The 21,196-nt window shown below is 45.9% G+C and overlaps 1 protein-coding gene and 1 long non-coding RNA gene across 2 annotated transcripts in view; one reads left to right on the top strand and one right to left on the bottom strand.

The window, feature by feature from the left end:
* The window catches only part of LOC138349869 (lachesin-like), a 37,513-nt gene that overhangs the window by 16,068 nt on the left and 249 nt on the right, over positions 1-21,196 (top strand). Inside the window, exons 6-8 of the mRNA XM_069333808.1 lie at positions 3,812-3,960; positions 5,843-6,076; positions 20,715-21,196. The exon at positions 20,715-21,196 is cut by the window's right edge and continues 249 nt beyond it. Coding sequence (XP_069189909.1) covers positions 3,812-3,960; positions 5,843-5,949 — 256 coding nt within the window. The 3' untranslated portion in view covers positions 5,950-6,076; positions 20,715-21,196. The remainder of the gene's footprint in view (positions 1-3,811; positions 3,961-5,842; positions 6,077-20,714) is intronic.
* Positions 1,651-3,145, bottom strand: LOC138370093 (uncharacterized). Its single transcript, XR_011230047.1, has 3 exons — positions 2,375-3,145; positions 2,104-2,232; positions 1,651-1,723 (listed from the first exon to the last, which is right to left on the bottom strand). It is a non-coding gene; the product is annotated as an uncharacterized lncRNA (long non-coding RNA).

Raw genomic sequence — 21,196 nt, forward strand, 5'->3', positions numbered from 1 at the left:
TCCCCAAGTGGGTACGTGTGTCCCCAGGTGAGTGTTTCCCCAGGTAAGTGTGTTCCCAGGTGGGTGTGTCCCCAGGTGGTACGTGTGTCCCCAGGTGAGTGTATCCCCAGGTGGGTGTGTCCTCAGGTGAGTGTGTCCCCAGGTGAGTGTGTCCCCAGGTGGGTGTGTCCCCAGGTGGGTGTGTCCCCAGGTGAGTGTGTCCCCAGGAGAGTGTGTCCCCAGGTGGATGGGTCCCCAGGTGGATGGGTCCCCAGGTGAGTGTGTCCCCAGGTGGGTGTGTCCTCAGGTGAGTGTGTCCCCAGATGGGTGTGTCCCCAGGTGAGTGTGTCCCCAGATGGGTGTGTCCTCAGGTGAGTGTGTCCCCAGGTGAATGTGTCCCCAGGTGAGTGTGTCCCCAGATGGGTGTGTCCTCAGGTGAGTGTGTCCCCAGGTGAATGTGTCCCCAGGTGAGTGTGTCCCCAGGTGGGTGTGTCACCAGGTGGGTCATACCCCCCCCCCCCCCTCACTCACCACTTACAGGAGAGGAGTGGGAAATGAACCATGTCCTGATCTCTCATTCGTAATAGGTCACTTTTCTCTCAATGTCTCTCATCATGTCACTTTATTCATAAGATGATGGTTGAAAATGCCAAAGCTACTCTGACCGTTTGAAAGTTTTTTTATTTTTTTTTATAAATTTACTTATGGATAGCAGTAGTATGTGGTTAGGGATAGGGAACTATCCATAACTATCAGGAGATAGGGATAGGGAACTATCCATAACTCTCAGGAGAAGCGTCTTTTTGGGCATCGACAATACATCTTGAAACTTAATATTCCATTTAAATTTCTAAGGTCTAATAAAAATGGAAATTTGTTGATAATAATGAGATTAAATGTTCATTTTCAAAATATGAGAAACATGTAAAATCTAATTATGTTCGAAGTAAATTAGCCCAACCACTTGTGCTGGACGGTAGAGCGACGGTTTCGCATAATGCAGGTCGGCGTTCAATCTCCGATCGCTCATGAACGGTTGGGCACTATTCCTTTTCCCCCATCCCATCCCAAATTCTTATCCTGACCCCTTCCAAGTGCAATATAGTCGTAATGGCTTTGAGCTTTCCCTTATTAACTCCCTCCCTTCCATGAGGTAAATTATCTAAGGTGTAGCAGTGTCAGAGTTCCATGAACTTTTATCCCAAAACAGGAGATGGATGCAAAGTCATAATATTAAAGATTCTTCTTGATATATGAGATCAACTTTACAATGGAACTATAATAAAATAGTATAATAAAATAGAAAATATCGACGCAATTTTTAGGAGTTTATTTCAGTCTTAACTTGAGAATTTGACATTTTGGAATAAATTAAAGAAACAAAAAATAAAGAAATATCGACAACAATTAAACTAAATATAAATATTAAAAACACAAATTTTTACCTGGTCTGGAATGTTCATTAAATCATACAATTTTTTTTTTTTTTGGGGGGGGGGGAACTCCCAGCTTTTCAGTGTATACCCTGAGAGTATTATTTACTCCTGGACAATGTTCTTACGTAAAGTATACTTTCTAGTTGGCCAGTAAACTTTTGTGGTGGTCATATTGAACTTTTCAGGAGGTGACGAGCCTTAAGGGGGCGATAGTTAGGGTTCATAAAAGTTGTTCTAGTGCAATGAAAATTTATTGACGTGTTACACGTGAAGAGGGCTGCAAGTGGTCCAAGTTTCAGCATCGCAGCCTAAATAGAGAGGGAGAAAAAAAAAAAAAACTTTTTTTAACCATTTTTTTACATGTTTTAAAGTTGATATAACAAATACAAATATCAACTGATATTATTTCTATGATACTCAGCTATCACAATACTATATAATAAAGGTTGTCTAGTGGCATTATTATCCCAAACCTATTTAGTGCAATAATACAAATTTTCAAAGTTCACCCAAAAAATTATGCAACAAAATGATGTTTATAAATATATATAAAATCAATAAATGATCTTAGGGGAAATATATAACTTGAGTTTTTAGAGGCACAGACTCTACATATAATGTGCAAGTTCCATGTAAATTGAATAATAAATAAAAAAGTTATTCAACCATATAGTTGCAAATTAGTTACCTGTAAAAAATGAAGGTCAAAGTTCAGCCACCTTTGGCTGAGGTTGATGAACTACCAATTTCAATCAAAATTACCACCCTTGTAGATTGGCATTCCTTCAGTAAGGTGTGTAAGTTCCATGAAGATCGCCTGATAAAAAAAAAAAAAAAAATTATTAAAAAAAAAAAAATAAAAAAAAAAAAATAAAAAAAAATAAAAAAAAAGACAGCAGCTTTATATTTACAATTATTTATGATATAGTATCAAGATATAAAACATAATACATACTAACCTAATATAATTGGTCTGAAATATGCAACATCTTGCAACATCAAGAGGGAGAACGTCTTGAGTTGCAGGTCTAAGATCTTGAGTGGCAGGTGCCGCAGGTGGTGTGGCAGGTGCCGCAGGTGGTGTGGCAGGTGCAGCAGGAGGTGTGGCAGGTGCCACAGAGGTGTGGCAGGTGCCACAGGAGGTGTGGGTGCCTGGGTGTGAGGCGAGGTAGTGTGTTGTGGGGGCGGGAGGCTGCCCTCTCTCTTCACTCAAGGGAACTCTTGTTTTGCCTCAGTGTGGCTTTACGCTCCTTCTTTACTTGGCTAACGCGTAGAGCTCTTGCCTTTAGAGCTTTCTTCTTGTCCGATACTATATCCATTGTGCAGTATATGCAAGAAAATACGATCTGTGCGAGCGCGTCAGGCATGCGACCGCCGGCACAGACACTGAGAGGGTGACTAAGCCAGAGTAATCGGATTATAGCCCCTCCCTCTCACAGAAGACAGTTGCCAGCGAGTGTGTTTATAATTTGTATATGCATAACAAGATATTCTCCACTCTATTGCGAAATACTAGACGCTTACAACGTATGACGCATCACCCTACGGCGCACCCGAGCCGCGAGGACCAGATTTCGGGCAATTGCGGCTGGAAAATTTGCTCTAATTACGTTATTTATTATCATAACATTAAACGGTTTGCACCACGGTGTTGCCAGAACGTTGTAGTATTTTTATAAATTTTTCGTGTTTGGCCGAATTTTTTCGGCCAAACAATTATAACGCCACCTTAAGCCCGACACCACACAAAACACCTTACCAAACAACAATACAGGAAGGAATTCAGTTCAACGTGTTAAGTGAAAGTTTAAGCACATGAGAGGAAGAGGTCGCTTACAGATAGAAGCCGCCTCGCATAATATAAAGAAGCTGCATGACAGAATATAGAAGCCACTTATAGACAGAAGCCGCCTCGCATGATAATATATAGAAGCTGCGTGATAGAATATAGAAGCCGCATATAGACAGAAGTCGCCTCGCATGATAACAGTGACCGCCCCCTGAGCTCTTCGTTGCCATAAATATCTTTAATTCACCACATAAAAGTCGATTCCCACTTTTCTTGATGCTTTTTATATTAACATCTTTTCTCTCACTCTCACCCTAGGTGATGAGAGGGGAGAAGAACGTCTCTCATTGTTTCTCACTCTCTCTCTATCTCACCGTCTGTCGACAGTGTCTTATAATCTCTCATTTTCTCTAACTTTACCTCACTTTACTAAACAATATCTTTACTGTGTCTCTGTTTCTATCGTTTCTCACTGTCACCTAACCCTCACCCGTCCCTCACCTACGCCTCACCTTCCCTCACCGTCCCTCACCTACGCCTCACCGTCCCTCACCGTCCCTCACCGTCCCTCACCGTGCCTCACCGTCCCTCACCATGCCTCCGACAGGGGTGGCGTGAGTGTAGAGATAGAGAAGACACCTTCGAGGACGACGTCCAAGCTCTTCCTCACGCGGGCTGGCAAGGCCGACGTCGGCAACTACACCTGTGTCCCTCAGTACGCTGACGCCGCCTCTGTCCTGGTGCACGTGGTCAATGGTGAGTCCTGGTGCACGTGGTGAGTCCTGGTGCACGTGGTGAGTCCTGGTGCACGTGGTGAGTCCTGGTGCACGTGGTGAGTCCTGGTGCACGTGGTGAGTCCTGGTGCACGTGGTGAGTCCTGGTGCTCGTGGTGAATGGTGAGTCCTGAAGTATTTGGTGCTAAGCGAGTCGGGGGCGTATTTCGTTTTTTAAATGTTGTTTAATGTCAACCTAACTTTGGTTTTTGCTGGTTGTATATACGAAGGGCTACAACTGTTCTGTGTTTCAGTATCGCACCCTATATAGAAAGGAAGATATATTTTTTTATGTTTTTCCGACGAAATTTACACATTTTCAATAATTAACTACAACCACAAGTTTCAAATGACATCATTTCTAAGACACTCATATATCATATTAGCATATAATAAAGGATTTTTAAAATGGATTATCCAAAATATGTTTAGTTTTACTAATACAAGTAGTCAAAGTTCCCCCCAAAATACATCCCAATATTTCATGTTTGCAAATATTTATAAAATCAATAAATGAACTTACGAATAAATTGTTTTATAAATGTTATAGAGACGTCATCTCTACATATAAGATGTAAATTTCATGTAAATTGAAAAAAATGAAAGAGGAGATGTAATTTTATGTTTCTTGAAAATAAATAAGATCAAAAACACTCTGTCACCTGTGGTTGAAGTTGACTTCAATCAATTTCCTCGAAAATTTGCATCTTTACAGATAGGCATACGTTCTGTAAGGTGTATAAGTTTCATGCAAATCAGCTGATTAAAAATATGAACAAATTTTGAGAAAAAATCTAATATTTTTTATTTTTTTTTTCCCTATAAAACTGAATATTAAAATACTTTATTATATGCTATTGTGATAGCGTAGAGTCATAGACATGATATCAGTTGACATTTTGTTTTATTTTATTTTTGACCATTTTGGAATTTTTTTAAACATAATTCAAAAAAATATAAATTCTCCTTATTTATTCTAATCATCATAATTCTCTACGATGCTGAGACTTGGGCCAGTTGAAACAAATTTTATATACAACTCGTCAAAAAGTTTGGTTGATATTAAGACACATTAAAAAAAACGCAATATGTCCCCCTTAAGAGCGTGGTGACTAGCAGTTTAATGTCAACCTTTGACTACTGGTGTTCCTCGTAAACAAATCCACGGGAGCCCTGTTGAGGGTTCGAACCTATGCGCTGGGTGTTCCCAGGCAGGCTCTAGTCACCCAGCACATCGGTTCGATCCCTCATCACGGCTGCTGTTCATTGATATCTCATGATAATGGGATTTCTCGGAGTAAGAACCGGTAAATATAGTGAGTCTTGGTGCACATTGTGATCCCTAATGTTCCTGGTGAGTGTTGATCAGCCTGGTGAGTGGTGATCAGCCTGGTGAGTGGTGATCAGCCTGGTGAGTGGTGATCAGCCTGGTGAGTGGTGATCAGCCTGGTGAGTGGTGATCAGCCTGGTGAGTGGTGATCAGCCTGGTGAATTGTGATCAGCCTGGTGAGTGGTGATCAGCCTGGTGAGTGGTGATCAGCCTGGTGAATTGTGATCAGCCTGATGAGTGGTGATCAGCCTGGTGAGTGGTGATTAGCCTAGTGAGTGGTGATCAGCCTGGTGAGTGGTGATCAGCCTGGTGAATTGTGATCAGCCTGGTGAGTGGTGATCAGCCTGGTGAGTGGTGATCAGCCTGATGAGTGGTGATCAGCCTGGTGAATTGTGATCAGCCTGATGAGTGGTGATCAGCCTGGTGAGTGGTGATTAGCCTGGTGAGTGGTGATGAGCCTGGTGAAGCATGTCTTGTATTACAGTACCAATAACACCGATAATAATCATTAATACTCCTCTTATCATCCTCTCAGGGGAAGAGTCCGCGGCCGTCCAAACTGCAGGTGCCGTCACAGCACACATGAACAGGCACATGCTGGTGTGGTGTGTGTTGTTGGTGGTGTGTCGGGCGTGGCGGTGACCCCGTGACCTGGTGGGCGAGAGTGTGGCTGTTGCTGCTGGTGACGTCCTCGTGCCCTGGTGGCGGGCGCTGGTGACCTGGGTGTATAGCGTCGCTGTCCCAGGGTTGGCGAGGTCCGCTTGTTCTGGTGAGTGTGGGGGAGGCGGGGGAGGCGGGGTCTGGGGTGTTCCTGAGGATGATAAGTTGGTGGAAGGCTGATGTCTCAGGCGGGGCCTCCGGTATATTATATGTAAATAACTATGTTCTTTAGGCTAACCTGTAGTGTTACTACTGTCCTCAGAGCGAGATCATGGAGGTTTTAAAGGAGTAATTAGGGTATGTATAACTGTATGTGTGTACTTACCTAGTTTTTCTTACCTAGTTGTGCTTGCAGGGATTGATCTCTGGCTCTTTGGTCCCGCCTCTCAACTGTCAATCAACTGGTGTACAGATTCCTGAGCCTACTAGGGTCTATCATATGTACACTTGAAGCTGTATATGGAGTCAGCCTCCACCACATTACTACTTAATACATTCCATCTGTTAATTAACTACTATGGCACGGAAAAAGTTCTTTCTGATGTCTCTGTGACTCATTTGGGTACTCAGCTTCCGGCGTTGTCCCCTTCTTCGTTTTCCGCCCGTGCTAAAGAGTTTATCTTTGTCCACCCAGTCAATTCCCCTGAGAATTTTGTAGGTGGTTATCAAGTCTCCCCTTACTCTTTTGTCTTCTAGGGACGTGAGTTTCAGGTCCTTTAGCCTTTCCTCGTAGGTCATACCTCTCAGTTCCGGGACAAGTCTGGTGGCATACCGCCTCTAACTTTGTCTTGTGTTTAGCTAGGTACGGACTCCAAGCTGGAACTGCATATTTTAGGATAGGGCTGACATAAGTGGTATACAAGGTCCTGAACGATTCCTTCCTTAAGTTTCTAAAGGCAGTTCTTATATTGGCCAGTCTAGCATATGCCGCTAAGAATATCCTTTTCACGTGAGCCTCTGGGGACAGGTTCGGTGTGATATTAACCCCCAGATCCTTCTCTCTATTTGTCTCTTGTAGAATTTCACCTCCCAGATGGTAACTTGTGTTCAGCCTTCTGCTCCCTTTGCCTAATTTGTACTTTCCTGAGTTGAACTTAGCAGCCATTTTCTAGACCACTCCTCCAGCTTGTCCAGGTCGTCCTGTAGTCTCTGTCTATCATCATCTGTATTAATTCTTCTCATAATTTTTGCATCATCGGTAAACATTTATAGGAACGAGTCTATACCCTCTGGAAGATTGTTAACATATATTAGAAACAGGATGGGTCCAAGTACAGAGCCCTGTTGGACTCCGCTGTTTACATCTCGCCACTCTGATGTCTCCCCCTCACAGTTACTAACTAGCTGTTTCCTGTTGCTTAGATACTTTCTTTTCCACTGGAGCACCTTACCTTTTACTCATGCCTGTTGTTCCAACTTTCGTAACAGCCTTTTAGTGGGTACTGTGTCAAAAGCTTTCTGACAGTCCAAGAAAATGCAGTCTGCCCAACCTTCTCTTACTTGCCTAATTTTTGTTGCTTGGTCGTTGAATTCTATTAAACCTGTGAAGCACGATTTACCATCTCTGAACCCATGCTGGTGGTGTGTTACAAAGCTATTTCCCTCCAGATGCTCTACGAGCCTTTTCCTCACGATTTTCTCCATTACCTTGCATGGTATACAAGTTAGGGAAACTGGCCTGTAGTTCAGTGCCTCTTGCCTGTCACCCCTTTTTGTATATTGGGATTACATTAGCTGTCTTCCAGGTTTCTGGTAGATCTCCTGTTTCCAGTGACCTGTTATACACCATAGAGAGTGGCACGCTTAGGGCTTCTGAACCTTCTTTTAGTATCCACGGCGAGATTCTGTCACGCCCAACAGCCTTTGTCACATTCAGCTCCAACAGATTCCTTTTGACCTCATCACTGGTGAGGTCAAAATCCTCCAAAGTTGCTTGGTTTGCCTCCTCGTCATTTAGCGCAGGGGCTTCTCTTTGTTCTTTTGTGAAGACCTCCTGGAATCACCTGATGAGTTCTTCACACACCTCCTTGTCATTCTCTATGTATCTGTTCACCCCTTTTCTCAGTTTCATCACTTGTTCCTTCACTGTTGTTTTCCTCCTGATGTGGCCGTGGAGCAGTTTTGGTTGGGTCTTAGCTTTACTCACAATGTCATTTTTGCACTGTCTCTCTGCTTCTCTCCTCACTCTGAGGTACTCATTTCTTGCCCTCTGGTATTGCTCCCTGCTCTCTGGTGTTCTGTTATTCCTGTAGTTTCATCTTGTTCTTTTACTCACTTGCCTTGCTATGCTACATTTCTAGTTGATCCATGGATTCTTCTGTTGCTGTTCGCTTTTCTCCTTCTAGACCGGAATAAATCTATCTGCAGCTTCCTGGCATTTCTGGGTAACATAGTCCATCATATCCTGTACATTCTTTTCTCTGAGTTCTGTTTCCCATGATATTCCCCTTAGGAAGTTCCTCATCTCATCATATTTTCCTCTTCGGTAATTCATTCTTTTTCCTTCCGATCCCATCCTTGGATAGGTTATCCCTACCTCCACGAGATACTCAAATACCAATACACTGTGGTCACTCATTCTTATGGGGGCTTGAAATTTAACTTCTCTAATTTCTGACTCATTCAGAATGAATATCAGGTCGAGTCTAGCTGGTTTATCATTGCCTCTCATTCTTGTGGATTCCCTGACATGTTGACTCAGAACGTTTCTTGTTGCCACTTCCAAGAGTTTAGCTCTCCATGTATCTACACCTCCATGTGGGTCCCCCATTCTTCCAGTCTATCTTTCCATGGTTGAAAGAGTCCATGATTGGACGCCCATGATTAAGAGTCTGGAGCCACTCCTGCAGGCAAATGAAGCTGCACTCTCTATTATATTAATGGTTGCCATGTTGTTCCTATCAAACTCCTGTCTGGGTGTTCTGTCAATTAGGTGAGGGTTGTAAATGACTGCCACTATTATCTTCGGTACACCCATTGTCATAGTTCCTGTTATGTAATATATGAATCCGTCACAGCCAGAAATTTCCATCTCATCAAAGCTCCAGTCCTTCCTTATCAGCAGGGCCACTCCTCTACCTCCTCTCCTTTCCCATTCTTTCCTTCCTATATAGTAGTCCTTTGGAAACACAGCGTCTGTTATGCTGTGTGTGTGTGTGTGTGTACTTACCTAGTTGTGCTTCCGGGGGTTGAGCTCTAGCTCTTTGGTCCCGCCTCTCAACCGTCAATCAACTGGTGTACAGATTCCTGAGCCTATTGGGCTCTATCATATCTACACTTTAAACTGTGTATGGAGTCAGCCTCCACCACATCACTTCCTAATGCATTCCATTTGTCAACCACTTTGACACTAAAAAAGTTCTTTCTAATATCTCTGTGGCTCATTTGGGAGCTCAGTTTCCACCTGTCCCCTTGTGCGTGTGCCCCTTGTGTTAAATAGCCTGTCTTTATCTACCCTATCAATTCCCTTGAGAATTTTGAATGTAGTGATCATGTCCCCCCTAACTCTTCTGTCTTCCAGCGAAGTAAGGTTCAATTCCCGCAGTCTCTCCTCGTAGCTCATACCTCTCAGCTCGGGTACTAGTCTGGTGGCAAATCTTTGAACCTTTTCCAGTTTAGTCTTATTCTTGACTAGATATGGACACCATGCTGGGGCTCCATACTCCAGAATTGGCCTGACATATGTGGTATACAAAGTTCTGAATGATTCTTTACACAAATTTCGGAATGCCGTTCGTATGTTGGCCAGCCTGGCATATGCCGCTGATGTTATCCTCTTGATATGTGCTGCAGGAGACAGGTCTGGCGTGATATCAACTCCCAAGTCTTTTTCTTTCTCTGACTCCTGAAGGATTTCCTCTCCCAGATGATACCTTGTATTTGGCCTCCTGCTCCCTACACCTATCTTCATTACATTACATTTGGTTTGGTTGAACTCTAACAACCACTTGTTCGACCATTCCTTCAGTTTGTCTAGGTCTTCTTGAAGCCTCAAACAGTCCTCTTCTGTCTTAATACTTCTCATAATTTTGGCATCGTCCGCAAACATTGAGAGAAATGAATCTATACCCTCCGGGAGATCATTTACATATATCAGAAACAAGATAGGACCGAGTACAGAGCCCTGTGGGACCCCACTGGTGACTTCACGCCAATCGGAGGTCTCACCCCTCACTGTAACTCTCTGCTTCCTATTGCTTAGGTACTCCCTTATCCACTGGAGCACCTTACCAGCTACACCTGCCTGTCTCTCCAGCTTATGTACCAGCCTCTTATGCGGTACTGTGTCAAAGGCTTTCCGACAATCCAAGAAAATGCAGTCCGCCCAGCCCTCTCTTTCTTGCTTAATCTGTGTCACCTGGTCATAGAATTCTATTAAGCCTGTCAGACAGAATTTACCCTCCCTGAACCCATGTTGTCGATTTGTCACGAAGTCCCTTCTCTCCAGATGTGCTACCAGGTTTTTTCTCACGATCTTCTCCATCACCTTGCATGGTATACTGATCAAGGATACTGGCCTGTAGTTCAGTGCCTCTTGCCTGTCGCCCTTTTTGTATATTGGGACCACATTCGCCGTCTTCCATATTTCTGGTAGGTCTCCTGTCTCCAGTGACCTACTATACACTATGGAGAGTGGCAAGCAAAGTGCCTCTGCACACTCTTTCAGTACCCATGGCGAGATCCCGTCTGGACCAACAGCCTTTCTAACATCCAGATCCAGCAGGTGTCTCTTGACCTCCTGTCTCATAATTTCAAACTCTTCCAAGGCCGCCTGGTTTACCTCCCTTTCTCCTAGCACAGTGACCTCACCTTGTTCTGTTGTGAAGACCTCTTGGAACCTCTTGTTGAGTTCATCACACACCTCTTTCTCATTCTCTGTATACCTGTCCTCGCCTGTTCTAAGTTTCACTACCTGTTCTTTCACTGTTGTTTTCCTTCTGATGTGACTGTGGAGTAGCTTTGGTTCGGTCTTGGCTTTGTTTGCTATATCATTTTCATAACTTTTCTCTGCTTCTCTTCTCACCCTGACGTACTCATTCCTGGTTCTCTGGTATCTCTCTCTTTGCTTTCTGGTGTTCTGTTACTCCGGAAGTTTCTCCATGCCCTTTTGTTCAGTTTCTTTGCTTCCATACATGCCCTATTATACCATGGATTCTTCTTTTGTTTCTCTGTTTTTTCCTGTCGGGCCGGGATAAACCTGTTTACTGCCTCTTGACACTTTTGGGTGACATAGTCCATCATGTCTTGTATGGACTTAGCTCTGAGTTCTGTGTCCCATGGTATATCCCTTAGGAATTTATTCATCTCCTCATAGTTTCCCTTTCGGTATGCCAGCCCTTTGTTTCCCAGTTCTTTTTTGGGGGAGATAATTCCTAGCTCAACCTTGTACTCAAAGCTCAATACACTATGATCACTCATTCCCAAGGGGGCTTCCAACTTAACTTCCCTTATATCCGACTCATTTAGGGTAAATATCAGATCAAGCAAAGCTGGCTCATCCTCTCCTCTCATTCTTGTCGGTCCCTTGACGTGTTGACTTAGAAAATTTCTTGTTGCCACATCCAGCAGCTTAGCTCTCCATGTGTCTGGGCCTCCATGTGGGTCTCTGTTCTCCCAATCTATCTACCCATTGTTGAAGTCTCCCATCTCTTCAAAACTCCAACCTTTTCTTATCGGCAAACCTTCACCACCTCCTCCTCTCCCTTCTCTCTCTTTCCTCACTATATAGTAGTCCTGTGGAAACACTGCATTTGTTATGGATTTCGTTAGCTTTGTTTCTGTGAGTGCTATTATGACTGGGTTTTCTTCTAGTGCCCATTCTCCAAGTTCACTTGTTTTATTAGTAATCCCATCTATGTTAGTGTACATTGCCTTAAAGCTCACTTTCTTCTGTTCATTTTCTTGTCCACTTCTTGGTGAGCGTTCTGCTCGTGGGGAAAGCTGTTCCCTGGGTGTTAAGATCGGTGAGGTGGTTTGCAGGGTCTCAGAGGATTTTGGGGTGGGGGGTGGGGGGTGCTGGGGGGTTCCTGTGTGTGTGTGTGTGTGTGTGTGTGTGTGTGTGTGTGTGTGTGTGTGTGTGTGTGTGTGTGTGTGTGTGTGTGTGTGTGTGTGTGTGTATGTGTGTGTGTGTGTGTTTGTACTCACCTAATTGTACTCACCTAATTGTGCTAGTGAGGGTTGAGCTTTGGCTCTTTGGTCCCGCCTCTCAACTGTCAATCAACTGGTGTACAGATTTCTGAGCCTACTGGGCTCTATCATATCTACATTTGAAACTGTGAATGGAGTCAACCCTGCGGGACCCCACTGATGACGTCTCGCCAATCTCATACCTCACCCCTGCACAGTGACTCACTGCCTTCTGTTACTTAGGTTCCCTCTTATCCAATGGAGTATCTTCCCTTTCACTCCTGCCTGCATCTCCAGCTTTCGCACTAGTGTCTGGTGTGGCACTGTGTCAAAGGCTTTCTGTCAATCCAAAAATATGCAGTCTGCCCACCCCTTTCTTTCTTGCCTGATCGTAGAATTCAATTAAATCTACGAGGACTACGAATTCTGTGAGGCATGGCTTGCCATCCCTGAAACCATGTTTGTGTTGTGACACAAAATACCTTCGCCCTAGATGTTCGACTAGCTTTTTTCGCACAATTTTCTCAATTAGTTTTCATGGTATGCAAGTTAGGGACACTGGCCTGTAGTTCAGTGCCTCAAGTCTATCCCTCTTCTTGTATATTGGGACTACGTTTGCCGCCTTCCAAATTTCTTGCAGTTCACCTGTTACCAGTGATTTGTTATACACCATGGAGAGTGGCAGGCACAGTGCTTCTGCTCCTTCCTTTAGGTAAGATAAGGTAATTATCAAAAGAAGGCACCAAACCGGGAAGGCTATGTAGCGCCATCAAAGTGCAAAATAATCAGAGGGCGCTAAATATCACCAAGAATGCCAATACGAGAACAAAAACGCATAAGGCGAACGATATCAAAAGTATCTGAGTCACCAAGAATTCTATCGAGAGACAAGTGACCGCGAGGGACGGTCGGAAAGCAAGACACACGCTCGTCCTTGAAGTCAGGACATTCAACAAGGATATGCACAACTGTAATAGAGACAATGCAATTTGGACAATAAGGAGCAGGGCGGTGCTCCATTAAGTGACCGTGGGTTAAGCGTGTATGGCCAATCACCAAAGCAGTTTCCCACCGCCGGTTACAGTGGTAGGAGGCAGGCCACGGAGACACACTACGTTTGAGAGTACACAGCTTGTTACTAACTACAGAAGACCAACAACCCTTCCAACAGGCAAGGATGTAGGAATGAATAACAGGATAAAAGTCGGAATAAGGAATACCTTTACAGGAGATGGGACAAGAACGGATAGCTACCTTAGCGGCAGCATCCGCACGCTCATTTAAAGAAACACCAATACGGCTGGGAACCCAGCAAAACTCTACTGATTTAAATTTACTAGAAGTAAGAAACAGGCAATGTTGAATCTCGATGACCACCGGATGGACAGGATTAGCGGACCCTGGAGCCATGAGGGCACTACGAGAGTCCACTACAATCATAAAGGAGAAATGACAATGAGAAAGCAAGAGATGGAGAGCATAGAGAATAACATAAAGTTCTGCTGTGAAGACACTAGCCTCCGAAGGGAGGCGACATATATAAGTGCAGTCAGGAAAAATAACAGAGTAGCCCACACCGTCCGTAGACATAGACCCATCGGTGAAGATGGAAATAGAATGGGAGTGCGAAGAAAAGTGCTCAAGGAAGAGGTTTTTCAGAATCGTAGGGGGGTAAAGGCTTTAGTAATACAAGTCAAGGACGTACAAAACTTGGGAAGGGGGACTCTCCACGGAGGCAAGGAAGGAACAATATGAGGAGAAACATTGGAAATATGAACAGAAAGAGAATCTTGTAAGCGAGATAACCGGACAGAAAGAGAGAGACGATGAAGAGGAACAGGAGCTACAGGAGAGGTAAAAGTTAAAGCACGAAAGAAGCGAGAGGAAGGATGTTGTAAGGCCCGCGCAAGATAGCGAAGACAGTACCGATCACGGCGGTCCTGAAGAGAGAGGAAGCCAGTGTCAACATACAAACTAAGGGCGGCGGGAGTTGAACGAAAGGCACCAGAGCTGAGACGCAACCCAGTACGGTGCAAAGCATCAAGACAGTGAAGAGTAGGAAGAGAAGCAGAAGAGTATGCAGGGCAACCATAATCGAGTTTAGACAGGACGAGAGAGGAGTGCAAATAGAGGAGCATGCACCTATCCGCTCCCCAAGAAGTGTGGGACAGAACCTTAAGTAGGTTAAGGTCCTTAGAGCATTCAACTCGGAGGTAAGAGATTTGGGCTGACCAAGACAAACGAGTGTCAAAGACTAACCCAAAAAGCTTAGCGGAATCCCAGTACACAAGGGGATGACCATAAAGCGACAAAGAGGGACGAAGAACTACATGTTTTCGAGTAAAATTCATAGCACTAGTCTTAGACGTAGAGAACTTGAAACCATGATCAGTGGCCCAAGACGGCACGGCATCAATCGCAAGTTGAAGCCACCATTGAAGGAGAGCCAAATCACCACCCTGGCAGCAAAGAGAAAGATCGTCAACATAGAGAGCAGAGAAGACGCCAGAAGGAAGAGAGGAAAGAAGACCGTTAAGGGCAGCTAGAAAAAGAGTAATGCTCAGAACACTACCTGGGGTTCACCCTCATACTGCCGAAAAGAGGCAGAGAGAGTGGTACCAAGCCGCACCCGAAAGACACGACATGAAAGGACACTCTGGAGGAAGAGAAGGAGATTCCCATGAAGGCCAAAAGAATGAAGTTGAGACAGAATATGATACTGCCGTAAGCCTTTTCCAGGTCAAAAAGGACGGCATCAACGGAGGTCTTCGCAGCAAAAGCAGTATGAATATAGACCTCCAAGTTCACCAGGACATCTATTGTGCTGTAGCACTTGCGAAAACCAAATTGAGAAGGGGAGAGGTGGTGATATTGTTCTAAGAACCACATCAAACGAACGTCAACCATACGTTCAAAGAGCTTGCAAACACAACTCATGAGGGCATTAGGACGGAAATCCTTGGGTGATGACCCGAGAGACCCTCGTTTCCGAATAGGGAGGACAACAGCATCGAGCCAGTCTTCAGGGACTGACGACGACTCCCAGACCCGATTGTACAGACTCAGTAAATACTGAGACGTGCACGGAGGGAGAAGGCGAAGCATTTCATAATGAATGCCATTGGAGCCCGCCGCCATAGAACCGCAAAGGGCTAGGGCAGACTGAAGCTCAGAGAGAGAGAAGGGATCATTATAGGGAAGGCGAAGATAAGTACAGAAATTTAAAGGACGAGATTCAAGAATAGGCTTACGAAGAAGGAAGGATTGGGGGAAGATGAGAACCAGAACTAACAGATGAAAAATGGGAACCCAGTTCAATCGTGACCTGCAACGGGTCCGCCACAAGAGCACTATGGAGGCGAAAGACCGGCGAGACATTGGGAACGAACTTACCCGCAATCTTGTGGATACGATTCCAGACCAGTAGTAGAGGAGTTTCGGACGTAACAGTGAAGACATAAAACATCCAACAAGCACGTTTAGCCGCACGGATGGTCCTACGGCCCACCACACTCGCCTTCCTAAACAAAAGAAAAGACTCAACCATCTGCCGGCGGCGATGTCTCTTCCAGGCCCCACACTTACAGCGGACAGCCCGTGCATTGTCCATATTTCACCAGGGAACGCACTTCCGCGTTCCCCGAGAGGAAGAGCGAGGAATAGAGCGGAGGGAAGCGTCAAAGACAGTGTCATGAAAAAGAAGGAGGGTGCGAGGGAGAGGCAGAACGGAGAGGTCGGAAATAATAGCACGGAGAGTAAAGAGGCGCCAGTCAGAATCAGCAAACCGCCAACTAGGGAAGGAGAGAGTAGGGTGAAAAGAGAAAAAAGTAACAAGGATAGGAAAATGGTCACTGCCATGAAGGTCATCAAGGACTCTCCACCCAAAATCTAAGGAAAGGGATGAGGAGCACAGAGAAAGATCAAGACAGGAAAGGGAGCGAGTCTGAAATTCAAATGAGTGGGCTCACCAGAATTAAGAAGGGACAGGGAAAAAGAGAGGATGAAAGGCTCAAGGAGGCGACCATGGGTGTCTGTCAGCACATCACCCCAAAGGGTATGATGACAATTGAAATCACCCAGCAGGAGCACTGGCTCCGGCAAGGAGTCTAGGAGGTGTTTAAGATCGAGAAGAGAAAGTGGGACAGTGGGGGGGGGGAGATAAATGGAACAAACCGTGTACCATCTACACACAAAGACACGGGCAGTAAAACAGTGGAGAGGCGAGGAAAAAAAGTAAGGGGACAAAGGAAACATCTGAGCGAATCAAGATTGCAGAAGAATTATGGGCCCCATCAACAGCTGGGAGGGAGGGAGAGAAAAGAATAGCCATGGAAGCGACCAGGACGAGCACCAAGCATCGGCTCCTGGAGACAGACATAAAGGGGCGAAAACTGTGAAATTAGAAGTTGGGGGTCAAGGAAATAGGCGTAATATCCACGGATGTTCCATTGAAGAATAGACATCGGCAAAAAGAGAGAGGAGAGCAACAGAGAGCAAAGAAGAAACAAAGGTGAAAAAGGAACACAGCACGTTAAAGATGCACAGGGTCAGGATCAAGGTCAGCGAAGTCAGGGTTAGGGGGCATGGGTAAACTGAGTAAAGAAGAAGGGAAAGAAGCGGGAGAACAGACCAGAGGTGGACGAGCAGGGTCTGGAGGAGGAGAAGAAAGAGGAGGAGGAGAGGCAGAAAGAGGGGAGCGCACCTCAACAAGGGCAGGAACCGAGATGGAACCAGGGGCTAAAGAAACCCCCACAGCAGGAACAGAGGGCTTCACCACCGAAGCGGAAGGGGAAGGAACGATAGAATCAGAGATAGGGGGCAAAAAAGGAAGCGAAGTCTTCTTACCTACCAGGGAAGAGGAAGGAGAGGAGCCAGGTTTCCGCTTCTGACTCAAAGAGTCAGGTGTCCCAGCATCAATGTACTGGGCAATAGACTCCAGCGTCTCGACAGGAAAAGAAAAGCGAGAACGAACAACACGACCACCAGGAGAGCGATGGACATCGGCCCGCACAGTCAGGCGGCGTGGAGAGCCAAGAGACAGAGGAGAATGACGGGAAGGAGGACCAGAGGGAGAAGAGAAAGAAGACATGACAGACTGGGTAGAAAGAAGGGAAGTCCTAGACAGAGAACCAGGAGGGAGACCCTCCGGGACAGAACGGAGGGAAACAGGGGAGGTGGTGGTGGGCATGTCTGGGTCTAAGGCTTGGAAACGGTTGTGAGACTGAGGAAGGTGGGAAGACCGAGGAGAGGAAGAGCGCACCACGCGAGCATAGGAGACGCCAGCGAAAGAGGGGAGATGATGAACTTGGTGCCGAGCCTCAGGAAAAGACAAACGGTGCCGGTGCTTCAAGTTGAGGACAGCCGCCTCATGTTTGTAACCTATACACGTGCAGAAGGCAGGGTGGGCCTCACCACAATTGAGGCAGCGAGCCTGGGGAGAAATGCACTCCAACTTAAAGTGACCCTCGCCTCCACACATGGGACAGAGAGAGAGACAAAACTAGAGCATTTGAGGGCACGTTGCCCAAACCTCCAGCACTTATTGCTGAGCTGAGGAGATGGAACATACTCCTGAACAGATCATCTGGCACCAGCAAGAATGACAGAGGGCGGAAGGGTCCTACTATCAAAGGTAACCTTTACAACTCAAATGGGCAGATGGTGATGACCACGAGGGGGGCGAGTAAATGTATCCACCTGGAGGACAGAATGATCCTGGGCTTCAAGTCTTCAAGTCGTGGCAGTCTTTTAGATTCCTAACACCAGTCGCAACATGGTGCGAGAGGAGAACAGTGCCAACACTGGCATTCAACCGAGTGTTCTTTGAGACCCGAACAGGGGTCTCACCAACGCAGGATAAGGTGGCCAAGCGGGTGTCTGCATCCTGAGAAGGAGCAGCAACGACACGGGTACCAAGACAGGTGGGGTTGAAGGTAACAGAGGCATCTACGGAATCGACAAGATGCCTATGAAGGGAAAAATCGTCAGGAGGAGTTGAATCCAAAGGATGGAGGTCAAATTACTTAGTCCATGTAGGAGGACCAAACAAAGCATGGAACAAATTAGTATGGGAAGGGAGCATATGAGAGCAGCCGTAGCGTGGACGGCGATGAGAACCTTTAGACAGAGACGGGTCAAAAGTCACAGTAGCCACAATAAGAGATGGAGCCGTGCAAGGGGACGAGGTGGTCACCACAGCAGGCTTGGGGCTCGACCCAACCACAGAGGAGGGAGGGGAGCAGGGAGGAAGAGTCCGGTCTGGGCCTAAACCGGGTCCTATAGTGGGGGCTACAGATCCTGGTCTTCCAGGACGGTCCGACTCAGGGGCCTGGTCACCCACCCCATGAGCCTGCTCCCCATTTTCAACAGAGGAGTCCTACTACATCATCCATTCTCCCACACTGGTGCTAAGACCCCCATTCCCCCTATTGCCCCAGCCTGGACACCCAACCATCCACTCAGGGCGGCCCCTCATGGGCGACCCCTCCAGCGGGTGGTCCGATGGCTCACAAGGCCCCTACGTGGTGCCCTTCAGCACGTTCACCACCCAAAAAGGGGGCAGGAGAGGGGGCAAAGGCATCCCACACCGGTCCCAGGGAGATGTACGTGAGCCCCTCACCACGGCAAGCAGGCACCATGGAGGGGTCCTTCCTTTATTATCCATGGTGATATTCCATCCAGGCCTATAGCCTTTGTCACGTCCAACTCTAGCAAAAGCTTCCTTACATGTCCACTGGTAATCTCAAATTCCTCTAGTGGTGCCTGGTTAATTATTCCTTCTCTTATCTCTAGAACGTCTCCTTGCTCTAATGTGAAGACTTCCTGGAATTTCATATTGAGTTCCTCGTGCACTTCCTTGTCATTTGTAGTGAATCTGTCTGCCCCTATCCTCAGTTTCATTACCTGTTCCTTCACTGTTGTCTTTCTCCTGATGTGGCTGTGCAGCAATTTGGGTTGGGTTGCTGTGTGTGTGTGTAATTACCTAAGTGTAGTTACAGGATGAGAGCTACGCTCGTGGTGTCCTGTCTTCCCAACACTTTTTGTCATATAACGTTTTGAAACTACTGACGGTCTTGGCCTCCACCACCTTCTCACCAAACTTGTTCCAACCGTCTACCATTCTGTTTGCGAAAGTGAATTTTCTTATATTTCTTCGGCATCTGTATTTAGCTAGTTTAAATCTATGACCTCTTGTTCTCGAAGTTCCAGGTCTCAGAAAATCTTCCCTATCGATTTTATCAATTCCTGTTACTATTTTGTACGTAGTGATCATATCACCTCTTTTTCTTCTAGTTTTGGCATATTTAATGCCTCTAACCTCTCCTCATAGCTCTTGCCCTTCAGTTTTGGGAGCCACTTAGTAGCATGTCTTTGTAATTTTTCCAGTTTGTTGATGTGCTTCTAAAGATATGGGCACCACACAACCGCTGCATATTCTAGCTTTGGCCTAACAAAAGTCGTGAACAATTTCTTTAGTATATTGCCATCGATATATAGGCATAAGCTCCTCGCACAACGTTCTTAATGTGGTCCTCAGGTTATAGTTTTCTATCTAGAACCACCCCTAGATCTCTTTCTTTATCAAAATGCTTTAAAGATTTCTCACATAATATATTGGTTGCGTGGGGTCTATGGTCTCCTATTCCACATTCCATAACATGGCATTTATTAACATTAAATTCCACTTGCCAAGTGGTGCTCCATATACTTGTCCAGGTCATCTTGAAGGGCATGACAATCATCTAAGTTTCTTATCCTTCCTATTATCTTAGCATCATCAGCAAACATGTCCATATAATTTTGTATACCAACTGGTAGATCATTTATGTAGACAATAAACATCACTGGTGCAAGAACTGAACCCTGTGGTACCCCACTTGTGACATTTCTCCAGTCCGATACATTGCCTCTGATTACTGCCCTCATTTTCCTATCAGTCATGAAATTTTTCATCCATGTTAGAAGCTTACCTGTCACCCCTCCAATATTTTCCAGTTTCCAGAACAACCTTTTATGTGAAACTCTGTCGACGGCCTTTTTTTAAGTCCAGATAGATGCGGTCAACCCAACCATCTCTTTCCTGTAAAATCTCTGTGGCGTGTGTGTGTGTTTACTCACCTAGTTGTACTCACCTAGTTGTGCTTGCGGGGGTTGAGCTCTGGCTCTTTGGTCCCGCCTCTCAACCGAGAGGTGGGACCAAAGTGTGTGTGTGTGTTTGTGTATGAATACGTACGTACGTTCTCCCTCACCTATACTCACCTAGCTGTAATTACGGTGCTGAGCTTCAGCCCTTGAGTCTCGCCTCTCATCCTTGACTGGACCAGCAGGCAGGTGCTGGAGCCTCAGAGTTGTGTTACATGTAATCTGCCTCTAGAGCGTCCCAGTCGTTGATATTCCATTGCTAATGAGATGCAAACTTTGTCTAACATCCACTCATTACAATTATTCCGTCTTCGTGATAGCCTGGTGGACAGTACGGGTATTACCATAGATAACATTCGTAAATATCACACACCAATGTTATATATGATAACATTCGTATGTGACGGATGAATCATGGTGTGAGGCGCATGTTGTTTAATGCTGGGGAAATAAGTTACTAAGTTAGATGATTCCTTCAGCATGAGAGCGTGATGGTGTTGGTGGAGAAGGTCCTTGTGAGGCACCACCGTCCGCTGCCACCTTCACCACCTGCACCACCACCACCACTGACGCCACCACCACCACTGACGCCACCACCACCACTAACGCCACCACCACCACTGACGCCACCACCAGCACTGACGCCACCACTACCACCCCTGCCATCGAACGTCGAGAGGAAATTTGATGTTGGGATCTATCACTCACCACCGCCACCACCACCACCACCACCGCGACAACCAACACCACCACCACCTGCACGACCACCACCATTGCGACAACCAACACCACCACCACCTGCACCATCACCACCATTGCGACAACCAACGCCACCACCACCTGCACCACCATAGATTCCACCAACACCACCACCATCACCACCACCGTCAGGTGTTCACAAACAAAACTGAAGCACTTCCAGCACTGACATCTGGGACATTCAATCACCCGTGACAGTTAA

This window comes from Procambarus clarkii, chromosome 30 (assembly GCF_040958095.1).
Source record: "Procambarus clarkii isolate CNS0578487 chromosome 30, FALCON_Pclarkii_2.0, whole genome shotgun sequence".
NCBI classification, from domain to species: Eukaryota; Metazoa; Arthropoda; class Malacostraca; order Decapoda; family Cambaridae; genus Procambarus; species Procambarus clarkii.